At 54.2% G+C, this 26,763-nt stretch overlaps 3 protein-coding genes across 17 annotated transcripts in view; 2 read left to right on the plus strand and 1 right to left on the minus strand.

The window, feature by feature from the left end:
- The window catches only part of REXO4 (REX4 homolog, 3'-5' exonuclease), a 27,425-nt gene extending 16,871 nt beyond the window's left edge, over nucleotides 1-10,554 (plus strand). The window contains exon 8 of the mRNA XM_081279891.1: nucleotides 10,279-10,554. Coding sequence (XP_081136017.1) covers nucleotides 10,279-10,539 — 261 coding nt within the window. The 3' untranslated portion in view covers nucleotides 10,540-10,554. The remainder of the gene's footprint in view (nucleotides 1-10,278) is intronic.
- STKLD1 (serine/threonine kinase like domain containing 1) overlaps nucleotides 1-14,068 on the minus strand; it is a 19,030-nt gene extending 4,962 nt beyond the window's left edge. For 5 of the 14 annotated variants that reach the window (XM_081279888.1, XM_081279887.1, XM_081279889.1 and 2 more), the window contains exons 1-11: nucleotides 13,709-14,068; nucleotides 12,109-12,195; nucleotides 10,303-10,347; nucleotides 8,919-8,993; nucleotides 7,712-7,813; nucleotides 5,928-5,998; nucleotides 5,112-5,227; nucleotides 3,894-4,012; nucleotides 2,777-2,940; nucleotides 2,023-2,153; nucleotides 1,380-1,463 (exon numbers count right to left, since the gene is read on the minus strand). In XM_081279888.1, coding sequence (XP_081136014.1) covers nucleotides 1,380-1,463; nucleotides 2,023-2,153; nucleotides 2,777-2,940; nucleotides 3,894-4,012; nucleotides 5,112-5,227; nucleotides 5,928-5,998; nucleotides 7,712-7,813; nucleotides 8,919-8,993; nucleotides 10,303-10,347; nucleotides 12,109-12,195; nucleotides 13,709-13,744 — 1,030 coding nt within the window. In that variant the 5' untranslated portion in view covers nucleotides 13,745-14,068. Of the gene's footprint in view, nucleotides 1-1,379; nucleotides 1,464-2,022; nucleotides 2,154-2,776; nucleotides 2,941-3,893; nucleotides 4,013-5,111; nucleotides 5,228-5,927; nucleotides 5,999-7,711; nucleotides 7,814-8,918; nucleotides 8,994-9,779; nucleotides 10,348-12,108; nucleotides 12,196-13,664 lie in introns of all 14 variants that reach the window. The other 9 variants (XM_081279877.1, XM_081279880.1, XM_081279885.1 and 6 more) reach the window with 9 other exon arrangements.
- Nucleotides 14,069-14,362: 294 nt separating this feature from the next.
- On the plus strand, nucleotides 14,363-26,520 carry SURF4 (surfeit 4). Of its 2 annotated transcripts, none has more exons than XM_081279903.1 (6): nucleotides 14,363-14,715; nucleotides 21,299-21,485; nucleotides 22,394-22,470; nucleotides 23,203-23,246; nucleotides 23,693-23,879; nucleotides 23,997-24,498. In XM_081279903.1, exons 1-6 carry the CDS (start codon nucleotides 14,668-14,670, stop codon nucleotides 24,072-24,074), a joined length of 621 nt encoding a protein of 206 aa, XP_081136029.1. In that variant the 5' UTR covers nucleotides 14,363-14,667; the 3' UTR covers nucleotides 24,075-24,498. The 2 variants fall into 2 exon arrangements, with proteins under 2 accessions (XP_081136029.1, XP_081136028.1); XM_081279902.1 differs by lacking the exon at nucleotides 23,997-24,498 and adding an exon at nucleotides 24,505-26,520 and having other exon boundaries at nucleotides 14,382-14,715.
- The last annotated feature ends 243 nt before the right edge of the window (nucleotides 26,521-26,763 follow it).

The raw sequence follows: 26,763 nt of genomic DNA on the forward strand, positions 1-26,763 counted from the left end.
CACAGGTGAGGCATGTGGGAGTAGACCTGAGACCCAGAGACCACTGGGATTCTACAAGACATCAGAGGGGCCCCAGGTAGGTGAAGAGGAGAGCAAAGATGATCTGTCCACATGTGCATGGAGTGCTCAAGGCCTGCCAGGGGACCCTGCTGGGAACCAAGCCCAGGGCGTGCATGCTGCATCCTGTCTCCACCTCGGAGCTTCACCCTCTCAGTGTTTTTTTGTTTTGTTTTGTTTTGTTTTGTTTGAGGTGGAGTCTCAGTATGATACCCAGGCTGGTATCAAACTCCTGGGTTCAATAGATCCTCCTGCCTCAGCCTCCAAGCGCCAGCACCGCAGGGGCATGCTATCTTGTACTTCTGGCACCACGAGGCCCTCCCAGCCCTTTCCTTGTCAGAAGAGCATAGGTGACTTTGGTGAGGGTGCAAGGACAGATGGGGCACCCAGGACACGAAACCATGGTGGACCCTTCCAGAAGCTCACTGAGGCAGGCATGGCTCTAGGTGGTGGGAAGAGCCCAATCTTAGGTAAAGGGCCCAACTGTCTCCATTTTACAGGAAGGCAAAATCTCCCTCTGAGCTTTATCCTGGTTATAGCTTAGCAGCACATGGGATCTGGCTTTGGGGGCAATGGCCAATATGAGTTGCCTACTGCCTTGCTAGGAGGCCACAGTTTGCCTCCATAATCCCCAAAGCCTCAGCCACTGGGACAGTCCTCAGAGGAGTCTTAGTATATGTCTTGTGGGATATAAGATGGATGGATGGAGAGGTGGGTGTGTTAGTGGACAGAGGGAGAGGGGGATGGAAAGAGAATGGACAGATGGACGATGGACAGGTGGGTGGAGGGAAGATGGATGAATGGCTGGATGAAAGGGGGATGCATGGGCGTGTCATATTCAAGCAGGAGAGAGGTTAGGCGGAGAGATTCTATAAAAGCATGTTTCAGCAAAAACTACAAAATCATGGATACAGGGGTGTTGTGTTCTCTGGTACACAACAGGCAGAATGTCAGTGTGTCCGTGGTTGGCCATCACTAGGACTCACCCTGACACCAGAGCTCACCCTATAGGAGCTCTTGGGGGCACATGTGCACAGGCAGTGGTCTGTTGGGTGCCGTTCATGGAGTGGGATCTAAGAAAACTCCAATGCCCATCATAGGGTGGCTGGAGAGATGGGTACCTTATTATGGACCCCTTAAAAATCAGGTGAGGCCACCCATCCCCACCCTTCTCTGCCTGGCAGGAGAGGCATGGGAAGAATTCCAGACTGCTTCCTGTCCAGGCAGATAATGAGGCACAGGACCCCCCTGGGAATGTGAACAGGCCTCCAAGGTGTAAACAGCACTGCTGGCAGCCGGCGAGGGGAGAGGCAGGGCTGTACCTAGCTGGTCCTCAGGTATCTGCAAAAGCCTCTTCATGGCCTTGAGCTGAACTTCAGGACGGCTGGGGAAGTTCTCCATGGCCTCTGTAGGGAATAGGGAGGACATGGGGACCCTGCTGGGGACCAGGTCTTCTAGCCATGAGGTAGCATTCTTATCCCTACTTCACAGATGAGGCCACTAGGACCAAGTGGTTGATCCAGAATCGAGCCAAGTCTCTGGGAACCATCCCGAGTCTCAGTGTGTGCTGCCCTCACCCTGGCTCGCAGGATGCACACTGGCTAAGTGGGGATACCCAGGGACCACTGTGTGCCAGGGTGTGGACCCACAAAGGCAGGAGCTCTAGGGGGATGGGCAGCAAGGAGCCCGTGTAGCCTTGCAGAGGATTTGTGTAGCGAATGATGGTAGGTACATGGGGCCAGACTGAGGAAATGGACTTTGTGCTGTAGGTGACGGGGGCTATGGAGGGTATTTAAGCAGGGCAGTCTTGGGATGGAGTGGAGGTGAAGAGCCTGGAATGTTCCTGCACCCTGGCCATGAATGAGGAGGGGGCCTACTGGACTGGATAGTGGGGAGGCACCAGCCAAACAATGGGCTGCCAAGGCCAAGGACAGCTCCCAACACACCCCATGTCCCCACCATCACCTAAGATGCTGGTGACGTTGCCTTCTAACAGTATGTTGGTGATGATCTCGGGCACCACCTGCTGGTGCAGGGTCATGGCCACACATGAGGACTTGAATGAGCCACTCACAAAGGTCATACGAACCACAGCCCTGGCAGAGGAGCAGGGAGAGCCAGCTGCACCACCTGCCTCCCCCATGGTGTCCCATGCACTGCCCCTCTGCCTTGGGCTGAAGGCTGCTTGTCATTGGACGAGCCCTGGACACTGGCCTTCCCTTTCAGATCTGCTTGGCCAAATCTCTCCTGATGTGCTATGTGTCCAGCCAGTGCCCTGGCAATCCCACTTCCAAGGACCTTCCCTGCGAAGGCTCAGGGCCCCAGAGGAGTCCTGATCCTTGTGCTTTTGCCTTCTGGCCCCTTCACAGAGACATAGCATCAGATTTGATGACTATGCTGGTTAAGAGGTCAATACAACCCATGCAGGGTTCACCTTTTCCTTCTGATTTTGAATTAGAATGGACATTTTTTTCCTGGAGCCTGAGAAATACCGTGGGGCTGAACCACCTGTGCCTACTGGAGCCAGGCCCACTGTGCCAGTGTGCAGAGATGTGCAGTCCAGGTGGCTGGCTGCCAAGCAGTTTGGGACAGCCACAATGCTGGGAAAAACCCAGTTACGCAGGGGGAAATAGGGTGGAGCCAGCAGCCACGTCTGTGTCGGGTGGAGAGATGCTGAAGGAGCCTGCTAGGTTGAAATAAAACCCAACCCTGAGCTCACTTGATTGTTATTCGATCCAAGGGGTTGATCTGCAACATTAAGGGCAGGAGGGAAGAGAAGGTTTCTACATCTGGGATGTGTTTCTCCTCCATGGTCTTCAGGATGGCTTTCAGGCTGCCAGAGTTCTGGCGGAGGGACTTCCGTAGGTGCATGGCTTCTGTAGCCTACCAGAAGAGAGGACACAGAGTTTCTGCAACTAAGTGAAAGCCAGAGTCAGGCCACAGGCAGAGGCCACAGGAGCCTTGGAGCTCCTCTATGAAGAAGAAACAGAGGTTCAGAGAAGCAAGAGGGCCATCTCATTGAGTGGAGAGGCAGGCAGGGGACCATGTGTCTTGTCCATTTCTGCTCAGAGGCCCTTATCTGGACCCAGATGACAAAACACTCTTCGTGCCCATTAACAGAAGCAAGTGCCCAAGATCACCCAGTGCCAGGGAAGCACTGGAGCCCAGACCCTTCAACACAGCACACAGCCTGGAGCAGGAGGGCCCTCACTCCCCTGGAGTCCCTGTAGGAAGGGAGCAGCAAGGTGCTCTCAAGCTGAACTGGGCCACCTGGGAGATAGTGAGGATGCTGAGGCCCAGCCAGCCACCTGTGCTCTCTGGATTCCCTGTGACTGGTGATGGACCTAGGTGGCCAGTGGTGTGTCCTTGCTCTCAGGGTGCAGCAGACACTGGACTTCTCTTCAGTGTGTACATACGATGTGGCAAGGCTCAGCTCCCCAGCCTCCCTAAGTCAGGGTGGCCAAGGGGCCATACAAGGTGCCCTGGCCCTTGCCTTGCCCCTCCTTCCTGTCCGCAGGCAGGCCTAGCACAGATGAGAGCAGGAGCCACACGCTAGGACATGCAGAACAGAGAAGCGCCACGCACGTGCAGGCTTGTGTGACACACAGCCCCATGTGTTCCTGCCCAGTCTCCTGAGCTGCAGCCACAGGCACCCCCGACTCTAGGACCAGGGTTTCCTTGCTGCCAGGGGCAGGGCTGAGGACCCACAGCCACCAAGAGAGCAAGAACCCTGCTGCCTGTCTCCTCTCAAGGGCTCCCTGTGCCTGCGTCAAGCAGAGTGTGGGTGCTGACGGGAAGCAGGGCGAGGGCCCGCCTCTCCCTGGAAGGCAGCTTACATTCAGGAAGGAGCAGCTGGCCATGTCGAGCATGATGCAGCCCAGGGACCAGACGTCAGACATCTGGCTGAAGGTGAAGTCCAGGGCTTCGGGGGCCATCCAGGACTTTTGAAAGGGGTCTGTTGGCAGGAACAAGGCAGGGATCCATTGAGTCCTATGTCCCCTGAAGGGGCAGAAGAGCAGAGCCACCCTACCCAACACTGTCTCCTTTTTGGTTTCCACTTGCAAGCAGCTAGAAATATGAGCCCTTCAGTGGCCCTTCTTGGGTGAAGCAAGAAGTATAGGTGTGGGCAGTGAGGGGTCCCTCCTTGCTCAGTTAGACCTTCACCTTGACCTTGAGCCAGGGAAGCCATCCATACTGACAGGAAGCCATCCATACTGACAGGTGTCTGGCAGGCTGGCCCATCTGTGGGCATGTCTGTGCCTACAACCACTGTAGAAGGAGCTGCCAAGCATATGCCAAGCAGCTAGGATGTATACCTCTTTCAACATCCTTCCCTCCACACATCAGGACCCTGGGGCAGAGTCCCAGTGGCCCTGCCCTAGGTTCTCAACCTGAACCCCAGAGGAGACAAAAGAGCAGGATCCTCAAGCTGGTTTGTTGGCCTCAAGCAGCCCTTCCTTCTCTGCACCCCATTTCTCAGCCACACAACAAAGGTCTGGACTCTAAAACCCACGCCAGGGTCACCTCCCACCAGTCCACCCCTCCACAGGCTCACCTCCATCATCTGTCCATCATCCATCAACCCAATCCAAGGGCAGAGTGCCACCAACCACTGCCACCCAGGACTCGGGTTCTGTACGTGATGTTACAGGCTTGAGGCCTGCCTCCCTTCACACTGTTCCCCTTTTGAAGGAAGAGAACTTGCTCCCTGCAGCCCTCCACTATCTCCTGGGACATCTGAGGACAGCACTTGAGTCAGCAAGTCCTCCCCACTCCCCATTCTAATCTCCTTCCTTTGGGGGCTTTCTCCCTGACGAGGTTTATGTTTTCAGGGGTACCCAGGTGACTGCTCTTTCCTTGGGGCTCTTTTCTCCAATGGCCCTGTTTTTTGACCCTGTGTCTCTTCTCCATGAGGGACTCTTGCTCAGGCACAACCAGCCAAAGGGAGCTCTGTGGGGACCTTCTAAGCAACGAGCTCAGCACTGCCTTTCTCGCTGCCCATCCCGGCCTGTCTCCAGCCACCCTCTCCTGCCTCCTGGGAGGACCCCAACCACCTTCCTCTGCACGGACATTCCACTTGGCTCTGTGGGTCATCAGTGCGTTGGAGCTCAGGTCCTGGAGTTTGCAGTGGTTTTTACTGACCAGGCTGATGTTAGAAGGCTTGAGATTCCTGTGATCAAGAGATGGGGGTCTGGCGCTTATGAGCTGCCAGGGGACCTTCCCCTAGGACAGCACCTGCCCTGAGCCTGAGTGTCCCACCCCCCCACTAGAAAATTCCTTCTCCTCCTGCTTGGCAAATGATTATTTCTCATTCACATAAGATCCTATCAGTTGTTTTAAATTGGGGGAAAGCCCAAGTACAATGGGCACACCCAGCTACAGAGGCCCTAGTTAACCTGGTGTCCCTTCCCACAGGTCCTGGCTCCCACTGGTCTGAGAACTGATTGTCCATCATTCTGTAAGACCCACCGTGAGGCCTCACTCACATTCCCTTCTACACACAGCCCATGTGCTTCTCTCCCCAGCCCCTCCCACAGGGGCCTTGGAGCCTGAAGCCGTACCACTGGCAGCTTGAAGGCTGGACCTATGGTACAGCAGCCCATGCTGGCCATCCAGAGGCTACGCCATGACAGGCAGCCTCACCCGTCCTCCAGGTGTCTTATCTGCTTCTTTTTTGCACTTTAGAGCCACCCTGCCCAGGCCATGGCATATCATGCAGCTGTGCACTGTGGGGTGAGTCACTCAAGGCGGCAGGGAAGGGCCCTGCTCCCCTCCCTCAGCCAGGGAAGGTGCCATCCTACTGGGCCCAGATCTTGCCCAAGGGTGCTGGTACCCGTGCAGCTGGACACCCCATGGAAGAGGACTGTCACCTGTGGATGATGCTCAGCTGGTGCAGGTACTCCAGAGCGTCCAACATCTGACCCAGGATCTCCTGCATCCACTGGGGAAAAAGCAAGAGATGCCAGCAAGGGGAGGGGCCTGGAACTTCCTGAGTGGGATTCCATGCACTACTGTTAGGCAGGCACCAGCTCAGCAGACAGCAGGACAGGGGCACACTGCAGACCCCAGTGCCCAGGGGCTTTGACCCTACGCCCTGCCTCCAGCAGCCACCTGTGGCCCGTTTCCCCACACCTGCTTGAGCTCTTGGCATGCGGCCCTTGTGGGTATCTGACATGTTAAAGCCTGCAATGCCTGCTTGGGCCTTGCCCCTTCATGTTCCATTAGAGTGAAAAGAGCCCTGAAAGAGAACATTCTGGAAACATTCTGTGTAAGAAACAAGCTGCATCTAGTGTCCAGGGCAGTGATTTTTCAAACTGTGTTCCTAGGACCCCTGGCTTCCACACTGGTGCCTTAGGCCACCCCAGGGTGTCAGGGGCTGGGCTGCAGGGCCCTAGCTTCTTCCCAGCCCTGGTAGAGCGGCAACATCTATGTTCCAAAGGGCCCCACTGCACACATGTACAAAGCCACCGTGGAGTCTGCCTCGGAGACCAGTTCACCAGAGGAGCTGGATACCCCTGAGCCCCATGGAGAGATGGCACCAAGCAGAGGAGTACTTTGAGGAAAGCAGAATGCATGTAGGCTGGCCCAGACCCAAAGGTGAAAGTGAAAAGTGACCAAGCTTCGAGGAGGAAACAGGAGGTGGGAGGAAGGCTGCCTAAGCCAGGGATCAAGAGACACTGGCCAGAAGGGATGACACTGATGCACCTGACTTCATTTTGATGAGGACCTTTGCTGGCCGCAAGACACTGCTAAGAAGGGGAACTGGCAAGCCATAGACTGGGAGGAGATCTCTGGATACCCTGTCCAGATTAAGAAATAAACAAACTACAAATCATTAGGAAAAAGACCCTGTAAGTGTTGAAATGAGCAAAAGTACTTGAAGAGATTCCATGCCCAGACTGTCCTCACCACAATCACTCTGCAGGTCAATGCCAGGCCAGCCATGATGGAAACTCACTCCCAACCTCCACAGCAACCTGAGCCGACTGGAACCTCGCGGTGCGGTAGAGCAGCCTCGCCCTGGGAACCACCTGCACCACCCTCCCAGGCCCACGCCAGCTTTTCAGACAATTCCACTCCTCCACAGCAGCCTGACTTAAAATGGCCCAAGCCAGAAGCCACCAAAGGCCCATCACTGCCTCAAAGGTGACCAGAGGAGCACCGGAGGGCGCAGAGGGATCTGGTAGGCCCGAGGAGGAGGGATGAGCAAGGTTGGCTCCCCAGCCAAGCCCTTTGGAGTGAACTTCAGGAGTTGCATGATGACAGTCTCTGGAGGCAGGTGGTGGCTGTGGACCTCTGGTTTTGGGATCAGCTCTGGCCTCCTCTGGAGGCTAGAGGCAGGTGTGTGTAAAGTGTCAAGATGTGGACTTGAGGGGCTGGGGATGTGGCTCAAGTGGTAGCAGGCTCGCCTGGCATGCGTGCGGCCCGGGTTTGATCCTCAGCACCACATACAAACAAAGATGTTGTGTCCGCCAAAAACTAAAAAATGAATATTAAAAATTCTCTCTCTCTCTCTCTAAAAAAAAAAAAAAAAAAAAAAAAAAGATGTGGACTTGAGGTGGACTTAACGCACCCCTCACACGCTGGGCAACTACCCTCCCCTCTGCCTAGGCTGCCCCATGGGGCCACAGGCCCCAGGCTGGGTCTGTGTTACCTTTGGATCCATGACTGCCTTCTCTTCACTCTTACTCTGAATGACCATCTGGAGGCTACCCTGGCTGTACTCCATCACCAGACAGAGGGACAGAGAGGAGACCTGCGGGGACACAAGGCCCAGATACTCTGTGGCGTCACTGCTTTGGTCACACTGCTGGCTGGAGGCCCTGCCTCTTGTCTCCCCATTCCCAGGCACCGCCACCCCAGGTTCTATCTGCTCCCAGTTGCTTGGCCTTTCCCGACAGCTGCAGCCACTGGAAGTGGGGACCCCTCTGCTGGGATTACCCTCACTCTTCACAGGTGGCGGCTTCCCTGGGTGTCAGCTGAGATGCACTTCCTCTGAGGAGCCTGTCTTGCTCCCTCCATAGTGACCTGTCTTCTTGGCTTTTTTGCCCCATTCCCTGACAGCGTCAGGGAGTACTTCACAATATGTGTGGGAGCATGCAGGGGGGCCTTTCCCCTGGCTTCCCCAGGCCTGGCTGCTGGGTAGGACCCCCTAGTCCAGTGGGACACTGACACGGATATGTGGAGAGGTGGCCAAGGCCTGCAGGCCTGGAGTTTCTGGAAAGCTCCAGCTCTTTGAAGCGATAGAAGTCATACCTGAAGGGACCCAGGGCATGGGCAAGAAACCTGGATTTGAACCCCACTCAACTCTTTACTAGCTATCTGGCTTTGGGGAGCTCCATGACCTCTCTGAGCCCCATTAGGAAAATGAGGACAGTACTTCCAGCCCTGTGGATCTCCCAGGATGTGAGCAGACATGGAGCCAGTTAGTAAACTGTGCAGGAGCTGTGGGAGTGAGGGGCCTGGGGGCCGAGATAACTGGGTGGCAAATGGCAGTGGGAGGCAGAGCAGCAGCTCCCTAGGACCAGCCTCTTCCCCCTGGAATGCAGGCTCCTGTCAGCCATGCAGACTTGCTCGGCTGGGGCTGCAGGTGGGGAGCTGGAGTGGGGCCACCAGGCTGGGTCCCCTGCTTGCCACATGTGAGCCAGGAAGCCTAAAGGAATGTGGCACTCGTGGGCAGCCCTCCTTGGAGGAGGCCCTTGAGGGCTCACCTGGAATTGTGCACAGTAAGCCCCCAGGTGGTTCCCACCCCCACAGCTGTTGAGTGGGGGCTGCCACACTCAGTCCGGCAGCGCCTTGTGGGCAGGGCATGCTCAGTGGGCTTGGTGCTGCAGCCCAGCCGCAGGTGCCACCTGACCCACCTCACTGTTCCACGTGATGAACAGCTCCTGGTACAGGGAGATGTGGGCGTGCTGAAGCTTTAGCAGAGGCCTGAGCTGTGGGGACGAGAGGGAGGAAACCGTGGTCAGGGAAGCACAGTGTGCAGCTGGTGCTCCTCCGTCACATATCCCAACAGAAACGCAAGCTGCTGGCTCTGGCAAGGCAGGGGAGCCAGGGCAGGGAGGCAGTGCAGCCTTATGGCTAACTGCCGGAAGGTCTGGTATGAGGCCAGTCCCAGCATGCAGTGCTGTGCTGTGTGACGGAGACAGACCATCAGCATCTCTGAGCCTCATGTGCTCATCTGAAAACAGCAGTGGGCTGGGGTGTGGCTCAGTGGCAGAGTTCTTGTTTAGCTTGCACACAGCCCTGAATTCCCTTCCCAGCTCTGCAAAAAATAAAACTGAAAATTAAAATGGTGGTTCCTGTGGAACCTGCCTCACCGGGAGGTGATGCAGGTCAAGTGATGGTGTGCAGGATATGTCACCTTTGGGGCTGCCTGGGGCAGGTGAGCCCACCTGAAGTTCCCTTGACCCAGCAGAGTGCTTTGAAAACAAACCAAGGTGGGCATCAGGAACAATTAACCTGGAGAATATGGGCTGATGGGTAACTGCTCAGATGCTGGCCAGGTGTGAGCAGCTTGCTTGTCGGCAGTGTAAGTGTTCCCCACATCAGAACATGCCCAGGCCCACCTTGTGCTTCAGTCACACTGTGGACCCAAGAGGTGCCTAGCCAGCAAGGCACAGGGTGGACAATTCCAGAAAGAGGACCAAACAGTGACCATAAGGGAGAAGATACATTTCACCCCATATAAAATTCTAGAAAGGCAAAGAAAATCTACTCACAGCCTCTATTTATCCATTTGATAAATTGCCATTATTGCAAATCAGGCTGCTGCCACTGGTCCATTCCAGATGGTAGAATTAAGATGGTAGAATTACATTTTCATTATTAAATAATTCTGCATTTCCCAAAATTTGCACTGTAACTAATACTTTCATAGTTGAAGGAAAAAAAAGTTTCTCTTTTGCAGTGCTGGGGATGAACCCAGGGCCTTGCCAGTCAAGCACTCTGGACTGAACTACACCTCAGCCCTAAACAAAATCATCTTTTTGAGAGATGGTTATTGGTGGCTTAGCCTAGGGACTGAGCCAACAGTTAAGCTTCATCTCCTTTGGGAAGGTGTGTTCTAAATGGGCAGTTCCTGCATTTAGAAGTGGGTGTTTGGGTTATGGACTCCCTTTAGGACCTGGCCAAGAACTAATTATGACTTCCCTTCACCCTGTCACTCAACAACGGGGTGCAGAACAGTCTCTATAAGTATGCTGCATCCTGTTCCTCTAGAGAGAACACTGTCCAGAGAGTCACCTCCTCCAGGGCCTCATTGGTATGATGCTCATCAAGGCATTCCACCTGGAGGGACACAGGGACACTGGGTCAGTGAGCCTCTTCAACTACCATCACCCTCACTACCGCCTCACTCTCATCACTACTGCCATCCTCATCAACCCCTCCTCTACCACCTCCACTGCCATCCCCGTCCCTGTGACCTGCCCATCATCACCACCCCCATTACCCCACCCCCACCTCTGCCATCACCCCTGACACCATGACCCCCCCATCATCCCACTGCCACCCCCACTATCAGTATCACTAAAACCTCCACCATCATTATCACCACTGCCATCACCGTCACTACCACCCCACTATCCCAGCCTACCCCCATACATCACTGTCATCACTGCCATGACCACCCCATCACCCCACCAGATGCACGGTGATTATCACGGCCACCATGGCCATCATGAGTAGGATAGTCAGCCAAAATACTCTGACAGCCTTGAAAAGGCCCAGAAATCCCTCTCCTAGAGCTCTTCCCTGAGGAAACCACGATGCTCAAGAAAAAAATATTTGTGAGGATGTCCATTAGACCTATTTATACCAGTGAGGAACTGAGAATGGGCAGACCACTCGACCCACATGAGGTGACAGTCGGGTCAACCACAGCACATCAAGCAAGAGAGGCGGCCACACGGCCACCAGATCAGGAGAGGAGGAAGCTGTGGTGCTGAAATGGGGCAGTTTCCGCAATCTATTAGGTGGACAAAGGATGCCATCAGCTTCAGCAATATACCACTCTTATAAAAACAAAGTTTATAAATGCTTAGGAAAAAGACTAGAGGAACACACACACTCCCTCCCATTTATTTATATATATATATATATATATATATATATATATATATATATATATGGAAAAAATGCCTTATTTGCTAATTATTTATAGATTGATTTGCAGTACTGGGGGCAGAACCCAGGCGTGATGCACGCTAGGCAAGTGCTCTACCCCTGAGCCACATCCCTAGCCCACTGGCTGGGCTTTTAAAAAGGTCTCCTGGCTCATTGATCTGTGAGATGAGAGGGCTGACCCCTGGGCCAGCCAGCAACAGAACAGGAGGTGGACAAGGACTCCAGGACCAGCTACCTAGGGATGAGGCTGCTTGCTGGGCTGCATAGACACAGGCCTGGCGGATCTGCGGCTGCTAATGAGGTTCCTTTATCTACAAGGTTAGTTCCTGCTCCCCCTGTGTACCTGTCCCCACTTGAGAGAAGGGTGTGCCAGCCACTCTTATAGCAGCTCTCTTCCCCTGGATGGACCTTCTGTTGAGCACAGGAAGGGATGCACCTCCACCCTGCTGCCTTAGCCCTGGTGAAGAGATTCCAGGTCCTGTCCTTAGCCTTGTGTGACCCTGGGCTAGTCCCTGCCCTCTGGGTCTGGTTCCCTTTTGGTAAGACTAGCAAACTGTAAAGAGTAGCACTGTGCCCACAGAAGTCAAATCCTCATGGATCCTGTGTGATCTGATTAGAATGGGATGGCCCCAAGCCAGTCTCTGTAAAATGGGGTCATGGTTCCTGTTTGACAGGATCAGGGATATTCAGTGGATTGATGCCCGGCACCCAGTATGGATGAGTGAATGTAGATGTAGGTGGTGGAGTAAAAATCAGCGTTTCTTTCCTGTCAAGGTAGGGGGCAGAGGCTCCAAGTCTGGGGAGCCCCATGCCACCTCCCACATCTACCCCAGCTAGGTTTGCTGCCTGCTGCCAACAGGGGTCCTGGAAGCCTCCTCTGAGGGATGATGTGCTCTTCCTGGTTCACTGGGCTCTGCTTCTTACCTGCTTTATCACGAGCTTGGCTTCAGTGGCCAGTTCCTCCACCACCAGGTTCACCCCTAAGGCCCCAGGACTCAGCTGGTACAAAATCTAGCAGCAAGGGAGAGAAACTATGAAGAGGAAACCACCTTGCACTTCCCAGTACAAACCCAACTCCCATACCTTGGCTGGTGCTTCCCACAGCCCCTGGGGGCTGGCACTGTCTCCTATTTTGCAGTAGAGGATATGGCCCAGGGAGTCTATTTCTCTCTCTCCAAGGCCAATTCTGAAGTTTCTATGACTCCATGCTCCTTCTCCAACCTATAGAGAGGGCCTTTGGGAGTCTAAGAGCAAGAACTGACCTGGGGCAGGGGGCTTATTCACTCTTTTTTTTTTGAGTTTGTGTGTGTGTGTGAGGGGGGGGGAGAGAATTTTTAATATTTATTTATTTATTTTTTAGTTCTCGGCGGACACAACATCTTTGTTTGTATGTGGTACTGAGGATCGAACCCAGGCTGCACACACGCTTATTCACTCTTTTAGGCCCCCATGACCCCAACTTCCAGCATCTACCTCCAAACTGAGCATCTAAAGAAGGCAATTTGTCCCCGTGACTGGTACTATCAGTCATGGCCATCCCAGGGTTACTGGACACTTCTTAACCACCCTTGTGAGAATGGAAAGCAGGACTCAGAAGAGGTGATATAGGATGAGACACTGAATCAGATTTGGGGGTGTAAAGTCAGGCTTCTGTAATCCAGCCTCTGTGTGGCCTGGACTCTGCTCAGGGAATAATGTTCCAAGCAGCATAAATCAACAGGGCCAGAGGTCAGGTGCAAGAATTCTCAGTAAAATACAGTGCATTAGACAGTAAAATACACCCACATCTCAATCAAGACTTCTTCTCCCCCCTGAAAAGTAACCTTAAAAATTCTCTGACCACTAAAAATGCTTACGCTTTACCCCGGGTAGTTCCCCCTCATAAACAGAATCTCCCAACAGTAGGAAAATCTAATTGTAAGTGGTTTTCAAATTAGTGAAATTTTTACAAATACTGAATCTAATATTTAATGAAAATGATATGGTAAGTATATGCTTTGAAACTGCTCAGGTATGGGCATTTTAGCAGACCTAGGCTGAGGGGTGTTTTTTTTTTTTTTTTTTTTTTTTAAAGAGAGAGTGAGAGAGGAGAGAGAGTGAGAGAGAGAGAGAGAATTTTTAATATTTATTTTTTAGTTCTTGGCGGACACAACATCTTTGTTGGTATGTGGTGCTGAGGATCGAACCCGGGCCGCACGCATGCCAGGCGAGCGCGCTACCACTTGAGCCACATCCCCAGCCCCCTGAGGGGTGTTTTTTAGCAGACTTAGACAGGGCTCCTGCCGTGTGCTCTGGGCTTGCTTTTGCCTCTAGAGGCCCCCATGGCTTAGGAGGTCGGAGGAGCTACCCACAACCTCAAAAGGTCAGTGCTGGAAGCCCTTACTGTTCATCATTTTAAAGGGGGACAGAGGCCCAGAGAGGTGGCCTTCCAGCTGGAGGCTGACCCTACTGAGACATGGGCTCCGCCTCCCTAGGCTGACCTGGTGCTGGGTGGGCTGTGACCGTTGCCCCGCGGCGCGCAGACCTTGGGCCCGGGCAGCCTGTCCCCGCAAGGGGACATCACGGCACCTGGTACTTTTCCATGGTAGCTCGAGCAGAAGAACTTCGGCTCACTCTCCCTCCGGAGGCCACTGTATGTCCTCGCCTGGAGCCGGAGCGGGCGGCCGGACCCTGGACTGAGCGTGCTCCGCAGTGTTGGCTCCGGTGCCCATCCCCCCTCACCTCGTGCCCTCGCCCAGGGGCGACCCTCAACCGGGGTGTGTCTGCCTGACTCTGGACAAACGAGCGTCCCCCAACCGCGCGCCCTCGGCTACCGGTGCCTTAAAGGAGCTGAGGCACAGAGAGCGGGGGCGGGGCCTCGAGCATGAGGGCGGATCCAGAGAGAGGTGGGCGGAGGCTGTGGACGGTGAGCTGGATCGGGGCAAGGGGCGGGGCCGCGAGCTTAGAGGGCGAGGAGGCAGTGGTAGGCGGGAGAGGCGAGAGAGAGGGGGCGGGGCCTGGAGCCTGAAGGGCAGTGGGCGGTGCACTAAATGGGGGAAACCTCAAGCGCGGTGGGGGGAGATGCGGACGGAGGGCGGGGCCTGGAGAGTGACGACAGAGTGACAGCGAGTGATGGACGGGGTCTTCAGGGTGTAGGAGGGCTAGCGGACGGCGCGACCTCGAAAAGCGGGGCGGGGCAGTAGTTCATGGTGGGCGGGACATCGAGTGGGACGGGGCGGTGGCGCGCGGCGGGTGGTGCCTGTGGAGCGCCAGGAGGGACATGGAGCGCGAGAGGCGGAGCCAGAGCGTGAGGGCGCGCGGTGGGTGGGGCGGACGGCGAGGGCGCGCGGCGGGCGGGGCGCGGAGGCGGGGCGGCGGCGCGCACGCGGCCCCTTTAAGGCTTGGCCTACGTGGCAGCCGCTGAAGCCGCGCCGCGCAGCGAGGCCGGCCGCCGGGCACTTCCTGTGGAGCGCCGAGCAGCAGCCAGCCGAGCCTGCCGCCGCCATGGGCCAGAACGACCTGATGGGCACGGCCGAGGACTTCGCCGACCAGGTGCGGCCCGCCGCCCCGCGGCCCCGGCCTCGCCGCCGCCTCCCTCCCCGCCCGGCGCGGCCCGGCCTCCCCGCCGCCCGGGGCCCGACCCGAGGGGGCGCGGGCGGCGAGGCGGCCCCCACGGCGCCTCGGCAGGCGTCCCGGCGATGGGCCGGGCGAACCCCGGGAGAGCCGCGCCCCGCCCGGCGTGGTGCCCTCGGGCTGCTGCCCGCGCCCTCGCCGCCGCGGACTCTGCCCCGGCCCGGGGGCGGGCGGGCGGCGAGTGCGGGGCGTCCGAGGCCCGAGGCCCGAGGCCTGCGCGGCGGGCGCGTCCCGGGAGGAGCGTCCCGTTAGGTCCGGCCGGCGGCGTGGGCAGCCCGGCGAGCCCGCGCGGCGCTGTCGGCGGCGGGCCGGGGGCGCGGGCCGGCGTCCGAGGGCCGGGGTGTGCCGGCGGCGGGCGCGTGAGCTGGCGCGTCCCCAACGGCGGCGCTTCCCCGGCGACCCCGTCCCGGCCCGTGGAGCCGCTTCCCCGGGAGCTGGTCTGGAACCGCGGTGGGGGTGGGTGTAGCCATCCAAGTACCTTCTCCCAGGTCGTGGTTTTGTGTTTAGAGACCCAGGTTAAAAATTGTGACCGTTGCAAAACCCATTCAAACAAACTTCTCAAGAATGAAGTAGGCATTTTCACTTGTCAGTCTCATTGACATGCTTTTTAGTGACCCAGTTTTGCTTCCCCAAGTAACAACTCTCTAAGAAGATGGCTCCTTTAGCCCAGGAAATACGACAGCTCCATAGTCGCTCTTAGGCTGGAAAACCCTGGGTTTTGCAAGTGAATTTCATAACCAAACCCAGATAAAATGCCTCCAGTCGAGCTGCTGCCAACTACCAAATGACAAATTTCCTACTGAAGAAAAGCTCAAATTTCTTTTGTAGTCCTCTCTCTTTTTTCTCTATGCATTTTATTTTGCTTTAAGTGAACGAAGCTGAATCATGGGACTGGAAAGGCTCTCGCTGGGTGCACAGGGTCCATCTCCTCTAAGTTGCCAAGGGGAAGGCCAGGCCTGCTCAGGCTCCAGGACTTGCCAGTAATCACAGCCCAAGAACAAAACCCAGGTTTCCAGCCCCTAGGCAGTATGCTTACAGGCCTGGGAGTTATCTTCTGGCACACATCAGGGGAAGACGTAGCCCAATAAAAAAACCTGCTGCTTAAGAAGAATCCCAAGTGCAGAAAGCCTCCCACAGTCAGCCATTGGCATTGGAGTCTTCTGGGTCGTGATGGGAGATGTTGAAGCTCAGTGCTCCTGTGTGGCTACCAGCCAGTGTACTCCTGCCCACCTGAACCAGGGTCAGCATACTCTGTGCTACAGGCAGGGAAGGGGGTACAAAGCCATGAAGATGGCTTCCTATCGCCAAAATTTGACAGAGGGCAGGTGTGTGCAGGAAGGGGGCTGTGTTTTGAATATTCATCTGTAATAGTTAAAATAAAGCTGACAATAAGGAAGGTGCTGAGACCCCAGGCTTCTAAATGAGAAGTATCTAATTTGTAGATGGTAAGGAAGTCTCACTGAGGTCACTGTTAGTTATTGTAGGTACTTCTCTAGTCTAACCTTGTCTTCAGAAAACAAAAGCAAAACTGAAGAGATGGGATTTGCCCAGGAAGTCTGGGCTGCTGAGATTGAGACCTTGTTGATGATGATAATGCTGAGCCTTTAACTGGCCTCCATCCTCCCAGAAGGTTTGCTGGAGTCTGCCCTGTTGTCATCCTATTACTCCAGGGCCAGCGTCCTTCTGGCTTGGTGGAACTGTCTCCTTCCTTCTGGTCTGTGGAGTCCTGTCTGGGAGAAATGCGCTGCTTGATCTGGGCTGGCAACTTGTGAAAGCTGCATCATCAGGCTCCTTGCCCTTGGCAGCCAGGGATAGTGTCCCCTTGCTCCCAGGAAGCCAGGCTCTGGAGAAAGTGCTGAGACGGGCTCTGTGAGCGAGCTGGGCATTCGAAAGCCCAGGTCAGAAGGGACCAGAAATTCGTGAACTCAGCAATCCAAAATAATGTCCGTGCATTGCAGCCACTCCTCACTGCCTTCTGGACAGGTGACAGTGTTGCTTCTGAGCACTTGTACACCAGCCACCAGAACATTAGCACTTAATGGGTTCTGCCTGATGGCCGTTACCTGGGTGACAGGAAAGTTACAGGGGGGCCTAACCTCCATTGTGGCCTTTGGTGTTCCTTAAGGGTGTCAGAGCTAATCCTGGGAGCTAGGAGGTGGCCCGGGCCTTTGTTGAAGTGAGGGGTGCCTGGACCCCACACGTAGCATTAGTTGGCCTGTGATAACATTGTGTCTGTGGCAATCTGGCGTGGGTAGGTCCTGGTGGTAGTGGTGGCTCTCTCAGCATTGCCCTTCCGTTCTTGTGCTCCATCATGCCCTCTATACTGAAGCTGGGAAACTGGCTAACTTTCCTGCTTGCTGTTTGTAGTGGGGGTGAGGGAGGGGTGGGGTTGGCGGGGGCTACTTCTTACCACACAGGTAAGCACAGGTTTTCAGTGAAGGCAAACAGGTGGGCCCTTGGCATTACATTGAGATACAGTGGGAAGCTTCAGAACGACTCACTGGGACATTTACTGGGCAGACCTGCTTGCAGGCCGGAGCTGGCTCAGCCTGATGCAGGGACAGTCATTGAGCCATGAGCCCTCGTTTCTGGGGATGCATGGGCTTGTGGGCTCTGGGAAGGGGCCCCATGTATGGTGATCAAGAAAATCTGATCTGCCTTTCCCTCATTGCTCATGAATAAGGACTGGGGGCTGCTATCCTCAGTCCCTTTCTGTTCTGAACATGAAGTAGGGTTGATGTCTGTGTGATCATGATCCCTGTGTTCCCCAGGTCCTGTTGCTGATGGAGCACGATTATATTCCTAAGCCCCCTTCGAGTCCTCTCAAACAGTAACCCTGCAGACAGACCTCAGCTTCCTTCTTTTGTTTTTGTAGTACTGGGGATTGAACCCAGGGGTGTTTACCACTGAGCTATATCCCCAGCCATTTAAAAAAACTTATTTTGAAACAGGGTTTTGCTGAGTTGCTATCAAACTTGCCATCCTCCTTCCTCAGTCTTCTGCATGGGGAGGCCTGTGCCACTGTGCCCAGCTAAGCTAATTTTTTAAGTCTCGGCATGCTGCTGCCAACCTGCTTGACTGAGGGACTTTCATGGAAGCCTGCCCGTCATGGTAGGCTGACCATCCTCTGCTCTTCCTGCAGGTTGCCTGCTCAGTGTTCCTTGTTGGCTCTCCTGCCCCGGTTCTGTGCTGAGGCTCCAGCCGTGGGCTTTGTGGGCTTGCAGTTCTCATCAGCTTGGGCCTTGACAGGTGTGTGGGATGCCGGTGGTGACAGCAGCTCTCGTCCCACTGTGCCATCCTGCCCGAGTCAGGGTTCCTTTCTGCCGTACTGAGGGGTGGTGGACTCCATGCTTTCTAGAGCAGCACAACACAGGCTCAGGGACCAGTCTGAATGGCTGTGGTCCACTGGCATGTAAGGTAGAGTCTGCCCCAGCCTTTCTTCCATACTCAGATGTGCCCACCCTCCTGGGCACAAAAGTCAGACCAGCTTGCCCTGAGCCCATCAGCAGCCAGGCACAGCTCAGTGCACCACCTGGGCGTTGCACTTTCTCCCTAGAGCAAAGCACTGTGGTCAGGCACGACCTGCCCCCCCAATTTTCGCTCTTCTGCTCTTTAATCCTCTTGATCCAGACACTTCAATTAAGAGCAGCAGACACATCAGGAGGTTTTAAGCACAGCTTCAGTCTCAGGCTCAGTGCTGGTGGCAAATAAGCAGCTCTGTGAAGATCCTTGAGCCTGGGGAGGGTCTGACCACAGCCATGGGCAGGCAGGTCTGTTCATCTCTGGAGGGTGCAGGCCCAGGTAATCATGCCAGGGGCAGCTGGCCACTTATTTGGAAGCAAGTTCAGACACCTCTATGGTCTGCCTCCCAGGTCTTGGGGCTGCACATCCCCCTCAGTCCTATTAACATCTACCCTGCCTCTTCAAGTGCTTCCTTCCTGGTAGTTGCTTTTCCCCAGGTATAGATGAGGTGCAGACCCCTGTCATTTCCAGGGCCATTCAGTGGTGCCACAATGTAAAGGTCACTCCTCAGCAATGCTAAGTTGGGAACCATAGTGATAGTCTCCATCGTTTCCACAGAGTGTGGGTGATCACACTGTGGCTGTGTGTTTTGTGAGCATTAGGGCCACAGGGCAGAAGCTAGGGGGATGTGTATGGCTTATGCTGTCTTAAACATCTGGTGGGAGATAGTGTGTTGCCATTCTTCGAGGGCCCTAAAACTTGGCTAGGTGTATTTGGGATCTCTTTTTTCCTTTTATTTATTTATTTATTTTGGGGATGGGGTCTTGCTATGTTGTTCAGGCTGGTGTCAAGTGATCCTCCTGCCTCAGACTCCCCAGTAGCTGGGATTGCAGGCCCAAGCCTGGCTATATTTTTGGTTTTGTTTTTAAACACGGCCTTCTCATTTTTTCTGTATAGATTTTTAGACTAAGTTGGAAGAATCTTAGTAGCCACACTTTGTGCAAGGGGAGTTGAGATCATCCCCCCACCAAAGTAATTTGGCCAGCGTGCCTGGAGTAGTGGCCGAGTCCCCCAATCTGCCCTGGTCATTTGTCAGGACAGGATTAGAGAATGGGGTCTACTTGTACTGCATCTCCCAAACCTGCTTGGCTGCTGTCTCTGGGTATCTGTCACTGAGATTTCTGCTATCTCTTCATGGGCTGAGCAAGCTAGCTCAGATCCACAGCCCGGGCTCAGGCTCAGTCCATCTGGGGAGAACTGCCACCTGTGCCAACAATCCCCCATATCCCCTGCCTCAAGCCAGGGTGTCCCCTCTTGGGCTGAAGGTTGCTCCAAGAACCCAGGTACTCCACAGTCCAGATGGCAGCTTTAGCAGCATTTTAGGCTTTGAAGCAACTTTAAAAATGCCAAAAAATGGGCTGTGATTGTGGTTCAGTGATAGAGCACTTGCCTAGCATGTGAGAAGCACTAGGTTAAATCCTCAGCTCCACATAAAAATAAATAAATAAAATAAAGGTATTGTGTCCATCTATACTAGAAAACTATTTTAAAAACTGCTGAGAATTCATGAGCACTCTTATGTACATCCTCATTATTCCAGCAATAGGCGTAGTCAGCCCTAAGAGGGCCTGTGCAGCCAGCACTCCCTCAGCTGCCCCTGGAGGGGTCAGACTCTGCCCTTTAGACTCTTTGTACACATCACTCCTATGGGTGAGTCCCCTGATCTTTCTCCTGACACCTGCCATGTTATCATTGGATTTCTTTTCACCTTGTGCCTCAGCTTTGAAGGGCAGTAAGAGAAAAGTGCGTGGCATATACCTGCATGACATTTGCACCTGGCTTGCAAAGGGCATACTGGCCTCTGGCTCCAGCCGTCATGAGTGACTTTGCTCACAAGGGACAGAAGGAAGCTTTGTGTTTCCTTTGATATTTGCCAGTGATCTTACACACTTGTATTTCAATTTTGTCCAGACAGTTGTCAATCTCATTTAGACTGTGTTGAGTTTGCTTTGGGTTACACAGGCTTAAAAAAAAATTTCCAGCTCAGATAGTTGAGTGAGTGGCTCCCCACCAGCCTCAGCAGCCCTGGTCCTGCTCACAGTTGTTGTCCACGTGCTCCTGGTCCTGAACTCTGTGGAGCTTTTTGGGTGGGGAAGGCCAGCCTTCTCCTGTAACCACGCACAGTACTGTCCCTGTGTGGCCTTCCTCTTGCTGGTTTCGCTATAGATATTGGAGCTATAGTCTGGCTGATTGTGTGGCCTCCAGACCTGGGACCCTGGCTGTCTCCTCAGTGGACCCTTGTCCTTTCTGAAGGGACCCTGAGCATCAATAGGGAGGCTGGCAGGCCTCAGCACTTGGCTGAGTGTCACAAGTCCCAGCATTGCAGTGTGAGTCCACATGGCTCTAGGAAACCCTTTTCCCCTCTGGGTTTCAGTTTGCTTATCTGTAACATCAGGGGCTGGACATGAGGCAGGCAGTAAAGAGGGCATTTTAGTGTACCAGTCAGGGGTGCTGATAATGGCATCTAGCAGGGGGAAGTCAGGGATTCTGTGCTGCTCAAGTTCACGAAGTGCCCTGGACAGCTCTGAGGGTCCAGGAAGCCTTCAGGGTCTTTTTAGATGTTCTTTGACTCCTTTTTTAATGCCCTTGACTGGGCATGGAAGCAATGCTTCTTACGGATATCCCTCTGTTAATAAGAGTTGCCACCTGAATGTGGCTGTGGAAGAGATAAGGAGAATCATAGTAGAAGAGTGCTGGGGACCTTGACCCATGGGTTCTTGCCCACATACCTGGTGTGGAGCCTTTCCTCTCTGGGATTAAGGCTTGTGGTCACGTGGATCTAGACTTAGGAGGCGTGCCTGGAGCAGTCGCCGAGTCCCCCAGTCTGCCCTGAGAGGTACAGGGGCTGAGAGCTCTGCCTTGTACCATGTTGGCTGCTGTCCCTAACCTTCTATTCACACACCCTGCCTCAGGAAGTGCCTGGCGGTGGCCTGGTGCTCCAGGCTACAGCCACTTCACCTGAAGGCCTCTGTGCCCACAGTTCCTGCGAGTCACCAAGCAGTATCTCCCTCACGTGGCCCGCCTCTGCCTGATCAGCACCTTCCTGGAGGATGGCATCCGCATGTGGTTCCAGTGGAGCGAGCAGCGTGACTACATCGACACTACCTGGAGCTGTGGCTACCTGCTGGCCTCATCCTTCGTGTTCCTCAACTTGCTGGGACAGTTGAGTGAGTGGCTCTGGAGGCTGTTCCCTCACTGATAGCACACCTGAAGCTTGTCGTGGCACTTGGGAGGTTGTGTAAACCCAGGGGCTCCATCATAGGCCTGCCAGGTTTGGTTCTGTGAGTGTTGGGGTGGATGCTCTCTACTCAGTCCTAGACTCACCGCTTTGGGGCTTGCTAAAGGCATTGGACTCAGTCCCTGTTTGTTTTTAAGTGCCTCAAGTAGGAGGCACAGGAGACCAGGTGGCTGAGGCAGTAGAGGAAGCATCTAGGATGGATAGGAGGATCTAGGTCAGTACAGGAGGGCGCTGGGGTGGGGCCCCAGGTCTTCTTTCCACTCTTGATGGACTGTCTTCTGGTGTCAGCCCTCACTCCTTGGCACATTATGGGCTCATTAAAGGACTTGTGCTTTCTAGCCCATTTGAAGCTCTTACACAGTAAAGATGTCAAGATCTGTCTCTGCAGGGTGGTGGCTACACTTGTGCTCCCAGCTACTCAGGAGGTTGAGGCAAGAGGATTACAAGTTTCAGGGCAGCCTGGGCAACATACCAAGGCCCTGTCTCAAAATAAAGGAAATAGGGCTGGGATGTAGGTCAGTGGTAGAGTGCTTACCTAGCATGTGTAACATCCCAGATTCAATCCCAGTACTGAGGAGGAGAAAGAAAGATGTGTCTTTAATGGGACATTCACACTGGAAAACATTCTCTGGTACAGCAAGGGATCCATATTCTAGTGATGTCCATGAGTTTGGGCCTGGCTTGTCATCATTAACTCTCCCAGAAGTTGCTTTTGGCTTGGGGAGGTAGTTGAGCTGCAGCTGATCCAAAGCTTGGTGGGTACAGTGTACCATGACAGTGTCTCACCCAGGACCCAGCTGAGGTCCCCCTAAACCAACCTTACTGTTGTCTTTCCAGCTGGCTGTGTCTTAGTGTTGAGCAGGAACTTCGTGCAGTATGCCTGCTTTGGGCTCTTCGGAATCATAGCACTGCAGGTACATGGGGCATGTGACAGCATCTCACTTGGGAATCAGCTTTGGGCTCTTTAGAATCAGCACTACAGGTACATGGGGCATGTAGCAGGGTCTTACTTGGGAATCAGTGCTGTAGGTACATGGGGTACGTGGCGGGATCTCACTTTTCTTTGCTCTGGTGGAACTGGTGTTGGATCCAGCATCCCTCCTTGTAACCCTCATGTCTGGCTGCCCAGAGCTGCTTTTCTCTGTGGGGAAGTGGTGGCATTGCCTCTTAAGGACCAAAGTGCTACAACAAGCTTCAGAGGCTGTTCTTAATTAGGTGTCAGCTCTGGGCACTGGGCCATCTTTTGCCACTTTTCTGAGTGTGCTGTGACAGGGATAGGGCACATGATTGCAGCAGCTAGATGCTAACTGGTACTGATGTGACTCCTCAGCAGGAAAACCTGGTGTCCAGGGTGCAGTGCATCAAGAGGGGTGTTTCAGTCTAGACCAGGGGTTTCAGGACATCATGGGCACAGCCCTGAAACTGAACAGGCCCAAGGGCCATGGTTTTTGAGAAACACTGAAACCCCCCCCCCCACACACACACACAAAAAAAAAACTGTTATACTTGACTATGCCCTTGGTGTCCTGAAGTAGTTTTGTGCCTTTTGTATTCTTGCTCTGATGGATAAGTTGCTGGGTGCTATTATTGAATCTATAGATGATTTACAATGTTGACTGAAGTTTCTGTCTGCCTGTTCCCCACAGACGATCGCCTACAGCATTTTGTGGGACTTGAAGTTTTTGATGAGGTAGGTGCATGCTGGGTGTTCTCTGCTCATTTCTCCCACCTGTGTGCTGTGGGTGGGGGGGTGAGCTTGTCTAGGTCTGCCCTGTGCTCCTAGAAGCAGATATTGTGGTAGCTGTTCAGAGCCTCCCCCAGCATGGCAAACAGAACCAGGTCCTCTCACTGCCATATTCACAGGCATGTGGACTGAAGGTCTGAAGGACACCTTGCAGATGAGACCAGGGTTCCCAGGCCTGAGTTCCCAGCATGTCCAGGCAGCCTTGCTGTTAGTTTCATTCCAGAGGCTGGTCCCATGTACTCAGGCCTGCCTGGCCTTGCTGTACAATCTCTGCCTGAAGGACGGGAAGGAAGAGCTTTGCTGTGCTCACACCAAGATCACCCTTCCTCTGGTCAGGGAACAGATCAGATGCCAATGAGTGTCAGCTTCCAGCCAGCATTTCTGTTCCTCAGGAACCTGGCCCTGGGAGGAGGCTTGTTGCTGCTCTTAGCAGAGTCCCGTTCGGAAGGGAAGAGCATGTTTGCAGGTGTCCCCACCATGCGTGAGAGCTCTCCCAAGCAGTACATGCAGCTCGGAGGCAGGGTCTTGCTGGTCCTGATGTTCATGACCCTCCTTCACTTTGATGCCAGCTTCTTTTCTGTGAGTATCCAGCTGCTTGGAGGGCCTGCCCGGGTTGTGTGAGTGTAGTATGGGAAGACAAGAAGCAGATCTTGTGGTCCCATTCTGACAAATGAACCCATCCATCTCCTGTGTCAGGGAGCTGCCTGGAAGATCCAGTCCAGGTCTCCTGACCTTGCTGGTGTGGACCAGTGCTTTCTCTGCAGGCTCTTCTGACTTCTCTTTCTTAAAGTTCACATTTTGCTGAGTATGGTTTGCATGTAGGGTGTCGGGGGCACAGCTGACTAGAAGGTACAGGTACAAGAAGGGTGCTGGCACTGTGGGAAGGGGACGGAATTCCCAGCCTGGATAGCTGGGTGAGTTGGGAGTACCTGGGGATAGAGATCCAGCTGGCCAGCACTGGAGCTCATGGTAAATCACAGCCTGCTGTTACCCAGAAGCTTTCTTTAAATCCCTGAGCCTCACACTATAATGGCATTGCTTTATCCACTTTCCCTGGTAGTGACTTCCAGTTTCCTGCTGTCTCAGTAGCTGTGCCAGCCTGGCACAGGTACTTGAATGACACAGGCAGCTTGGTTTGTTTGTGGAACACAGAACAGCTGTTCCTGGTGTTGACTTTGAATGTTGTCCCTCTCACCCTGTGCAGATCATCCAGAACATCGTGGGCACAGCTCTGATGATCTTGGTGGCTGTTGGCTTTAAAACCAAGCTGGCGGCTTTGACTCTTGTTGTTTGGCTGTTTGCTATCAATGTGTATTTCAACGCCTTCTGGACCATTCCAGTCTATAAGCCCATGCATGACTTCCTGAAGTACGACTTCTTCCAGACCATGTCGGTGATTGGAGGCTTGCTCCTGGTGGTGGCTCTGGGCCCTGGGGGTGTCTCCATGGATGAAAAGAAGAAAGAGTGGTAACAGGCAGATCCCTACCCTACCTGGCCAAGACCTGTGCCCTTGTGGACTGGTTCAGGGTGGAGTCAACAAACTGCCAGCAGTTCCGTGTCCTCTTCCCTCCCCTCCCTTGGTAAAGGCACCGATGTTTGAGAACTTTACTTGCAGACACCTGAAAATTGGGGGCAAAATCTGCTCTGGAACCACAGGCTGGTATCTGACCACTGAATGCTGCTCAGCTGCATGGCCATTCACCTGGCCAGCCCCTGACATGAGCAGCTCAGTGGGTTGTGGCCTCAGTCCTGTTTTCGAGTCTTTTTTGGGGTGAGTGACTTCAAGCTGTACTGTGAGCAGACATCTCTATCATTCAGAGCAGCCTCCCTCTTGTTTTTTAAGTTTACATTCTTAGCTCAAACTACTAAATGGTTTTGGATGCTGCAGCCAGACTTCACACCCCGAAGCTCCCTGGTTGAAACTCGAATCAGTGGCTTCAACATTGTTTCTGCCCCTGCATTGTAATACCTTATAATCAGTGAGGCTATTAAGAAGAGCCCCAGCCCCACAGTGCTGCAGTACTGGAGGGCGACCAGGGCTGTGGCTGGAGGGAGAATTCATCAACACCACCAGCTCGGATCAATCACTGGGAGATAGAGATCCTCTCAGAGTTTTAGTGGCTCAAGGCAGGGACCCAGGGGAAGCTGCACACAGGATGGCCACCCCCTCCCCTTGAATGGTTTGGGGAGGAGCAGTAGCAAGGGGCCCAGCAATTTCAGGAGCTCCCATTATCGGAGACCCACAGGCTCAACCCAGTTACCTCAACTCGACCTTCACAGAGCAAGGCCTGGATACCCTAGGCTGTGCTCCATCCCAGTGTGGCAGCACCCGTTCCAGACTGCACCTGCCCTGTGGGTGGCCCCAAGGTTATGGCTTGCTCAGATTTTGTCCATTTGCTATGCCAATGCAGCCAAGATTACTTTCTACAATTTGTGATGCCTTACCAATTTGATCTTGATCCTGTATTTAAAGTTTTCTAACATTGCCTTATACCTTGTTCCTCTTTTTGGTGAGGTGGGGGTCTGACACTGGGGTGCCCTGTTCATCTGTATGGCAGTGAGTACCAGAAGGGTAGTCAGAAAAACACCTACTCCTGCCCAATCCCAGGTACCAAGGTGCCTGACAAGGAGGGAAGATGGCCACCCACTCTGTGCTGGGTGTAGCTCCCAGAGCCCATCCTAGGTGTGCAGGACTGAAGTGTCCTGGGGCTGCTGCAGGCCAGCTGAGCCTCCTGCCCCTACAAGGGCATCATGGCACACCTTCCCCACACCCTGGCCTGTACCACCTGCCACTGAGGCTCTGCCTGGGGCCTGCTCCCCGGTGTGTTGAAGATCTAGTGATGGCTTCAGCTGCAGGGCTACCTCAGCATGTATCCCTCCTGATTAATACAGTGTAATAGCCCTATTAGGCGACACTTGGCCACACCAGTTCCTGTGGTGCCACTGGTTTGTGGAATAGGGCAGACCTAGGAAGCCAAGTGCATGGTCAGCAGGGGTGGCCTCCACCCTCCACCCTGCTGCCTGAGTGAGCTGGGCCAGGATGGGGGAGGAAAGGAAACACGGCTTACCCATGGATTTCAGCAAGACAGTCTCTGAAAATGCTTCTCTTAATATGGGGATAGGTATAAATCTCATTTTTATGCTGTATTTTATATCTTAGTTGTGTTTGAAAACGTTTTGATTTTGGAAACACATCAAATAAACAATGGCATTTGTGGTATGCACTGTGATCCCGTGGCGGTGTCTGCAGGCTGGCCAGGGCCCTCAGGATGCTGTAGTGAGCTGGGAACCCCAGGCTTTGCCAAGGACACTGGCAGACCACACTCGGGGAGCAGTTGCCCTCAGGGTCCCTGCTGCCTCCTGGTTATGGGACCCCACCCAGTGCCAAGCAGGTTCCTCAGCCCTGCTTCAGGGGTAGCAAAGCCAGGAGACTAGGATGAATGGAGGGAAGATGCTGGAGACT

Source organism: Spermophilus citellus (assembly GCF_964194105.1).
Source record: "Spermophilus citellus genome assembly, chromosome: 2".
NCBI classification, from domain to species: Eukaryota; Metazoa; Chordata; class Mammalia; order Rodentia; family Sciuridae; genus Spermophilus; species Spermophilus citellus.

Excerpts from the sequence above, each read along its gene's own strand:
- SURF4 (XM_081279902.1), top strand. The coding sequence starts at position 14,668 with ATGGGCCAGAACGACCTGATGGGCACGGCCGAGGACTTCGCCGACCAG. Across the intron at positions 21,486-22,393 it reads CAACTTGCTGGGACAGTTGA|CTGGCTGTGTCTTAGTGTTG; the intron begins GTGAGTGGCTCT and ends TTGTCTTTCCAG. Across the intron at positions 23,247-23,692 it reads GACTTGAAGTTTTTGATGAG|GAACCTGGCCCTGGGAGGAG; the intron begins GTAGGTGCATGC and ends TCTGTTCCTCAG.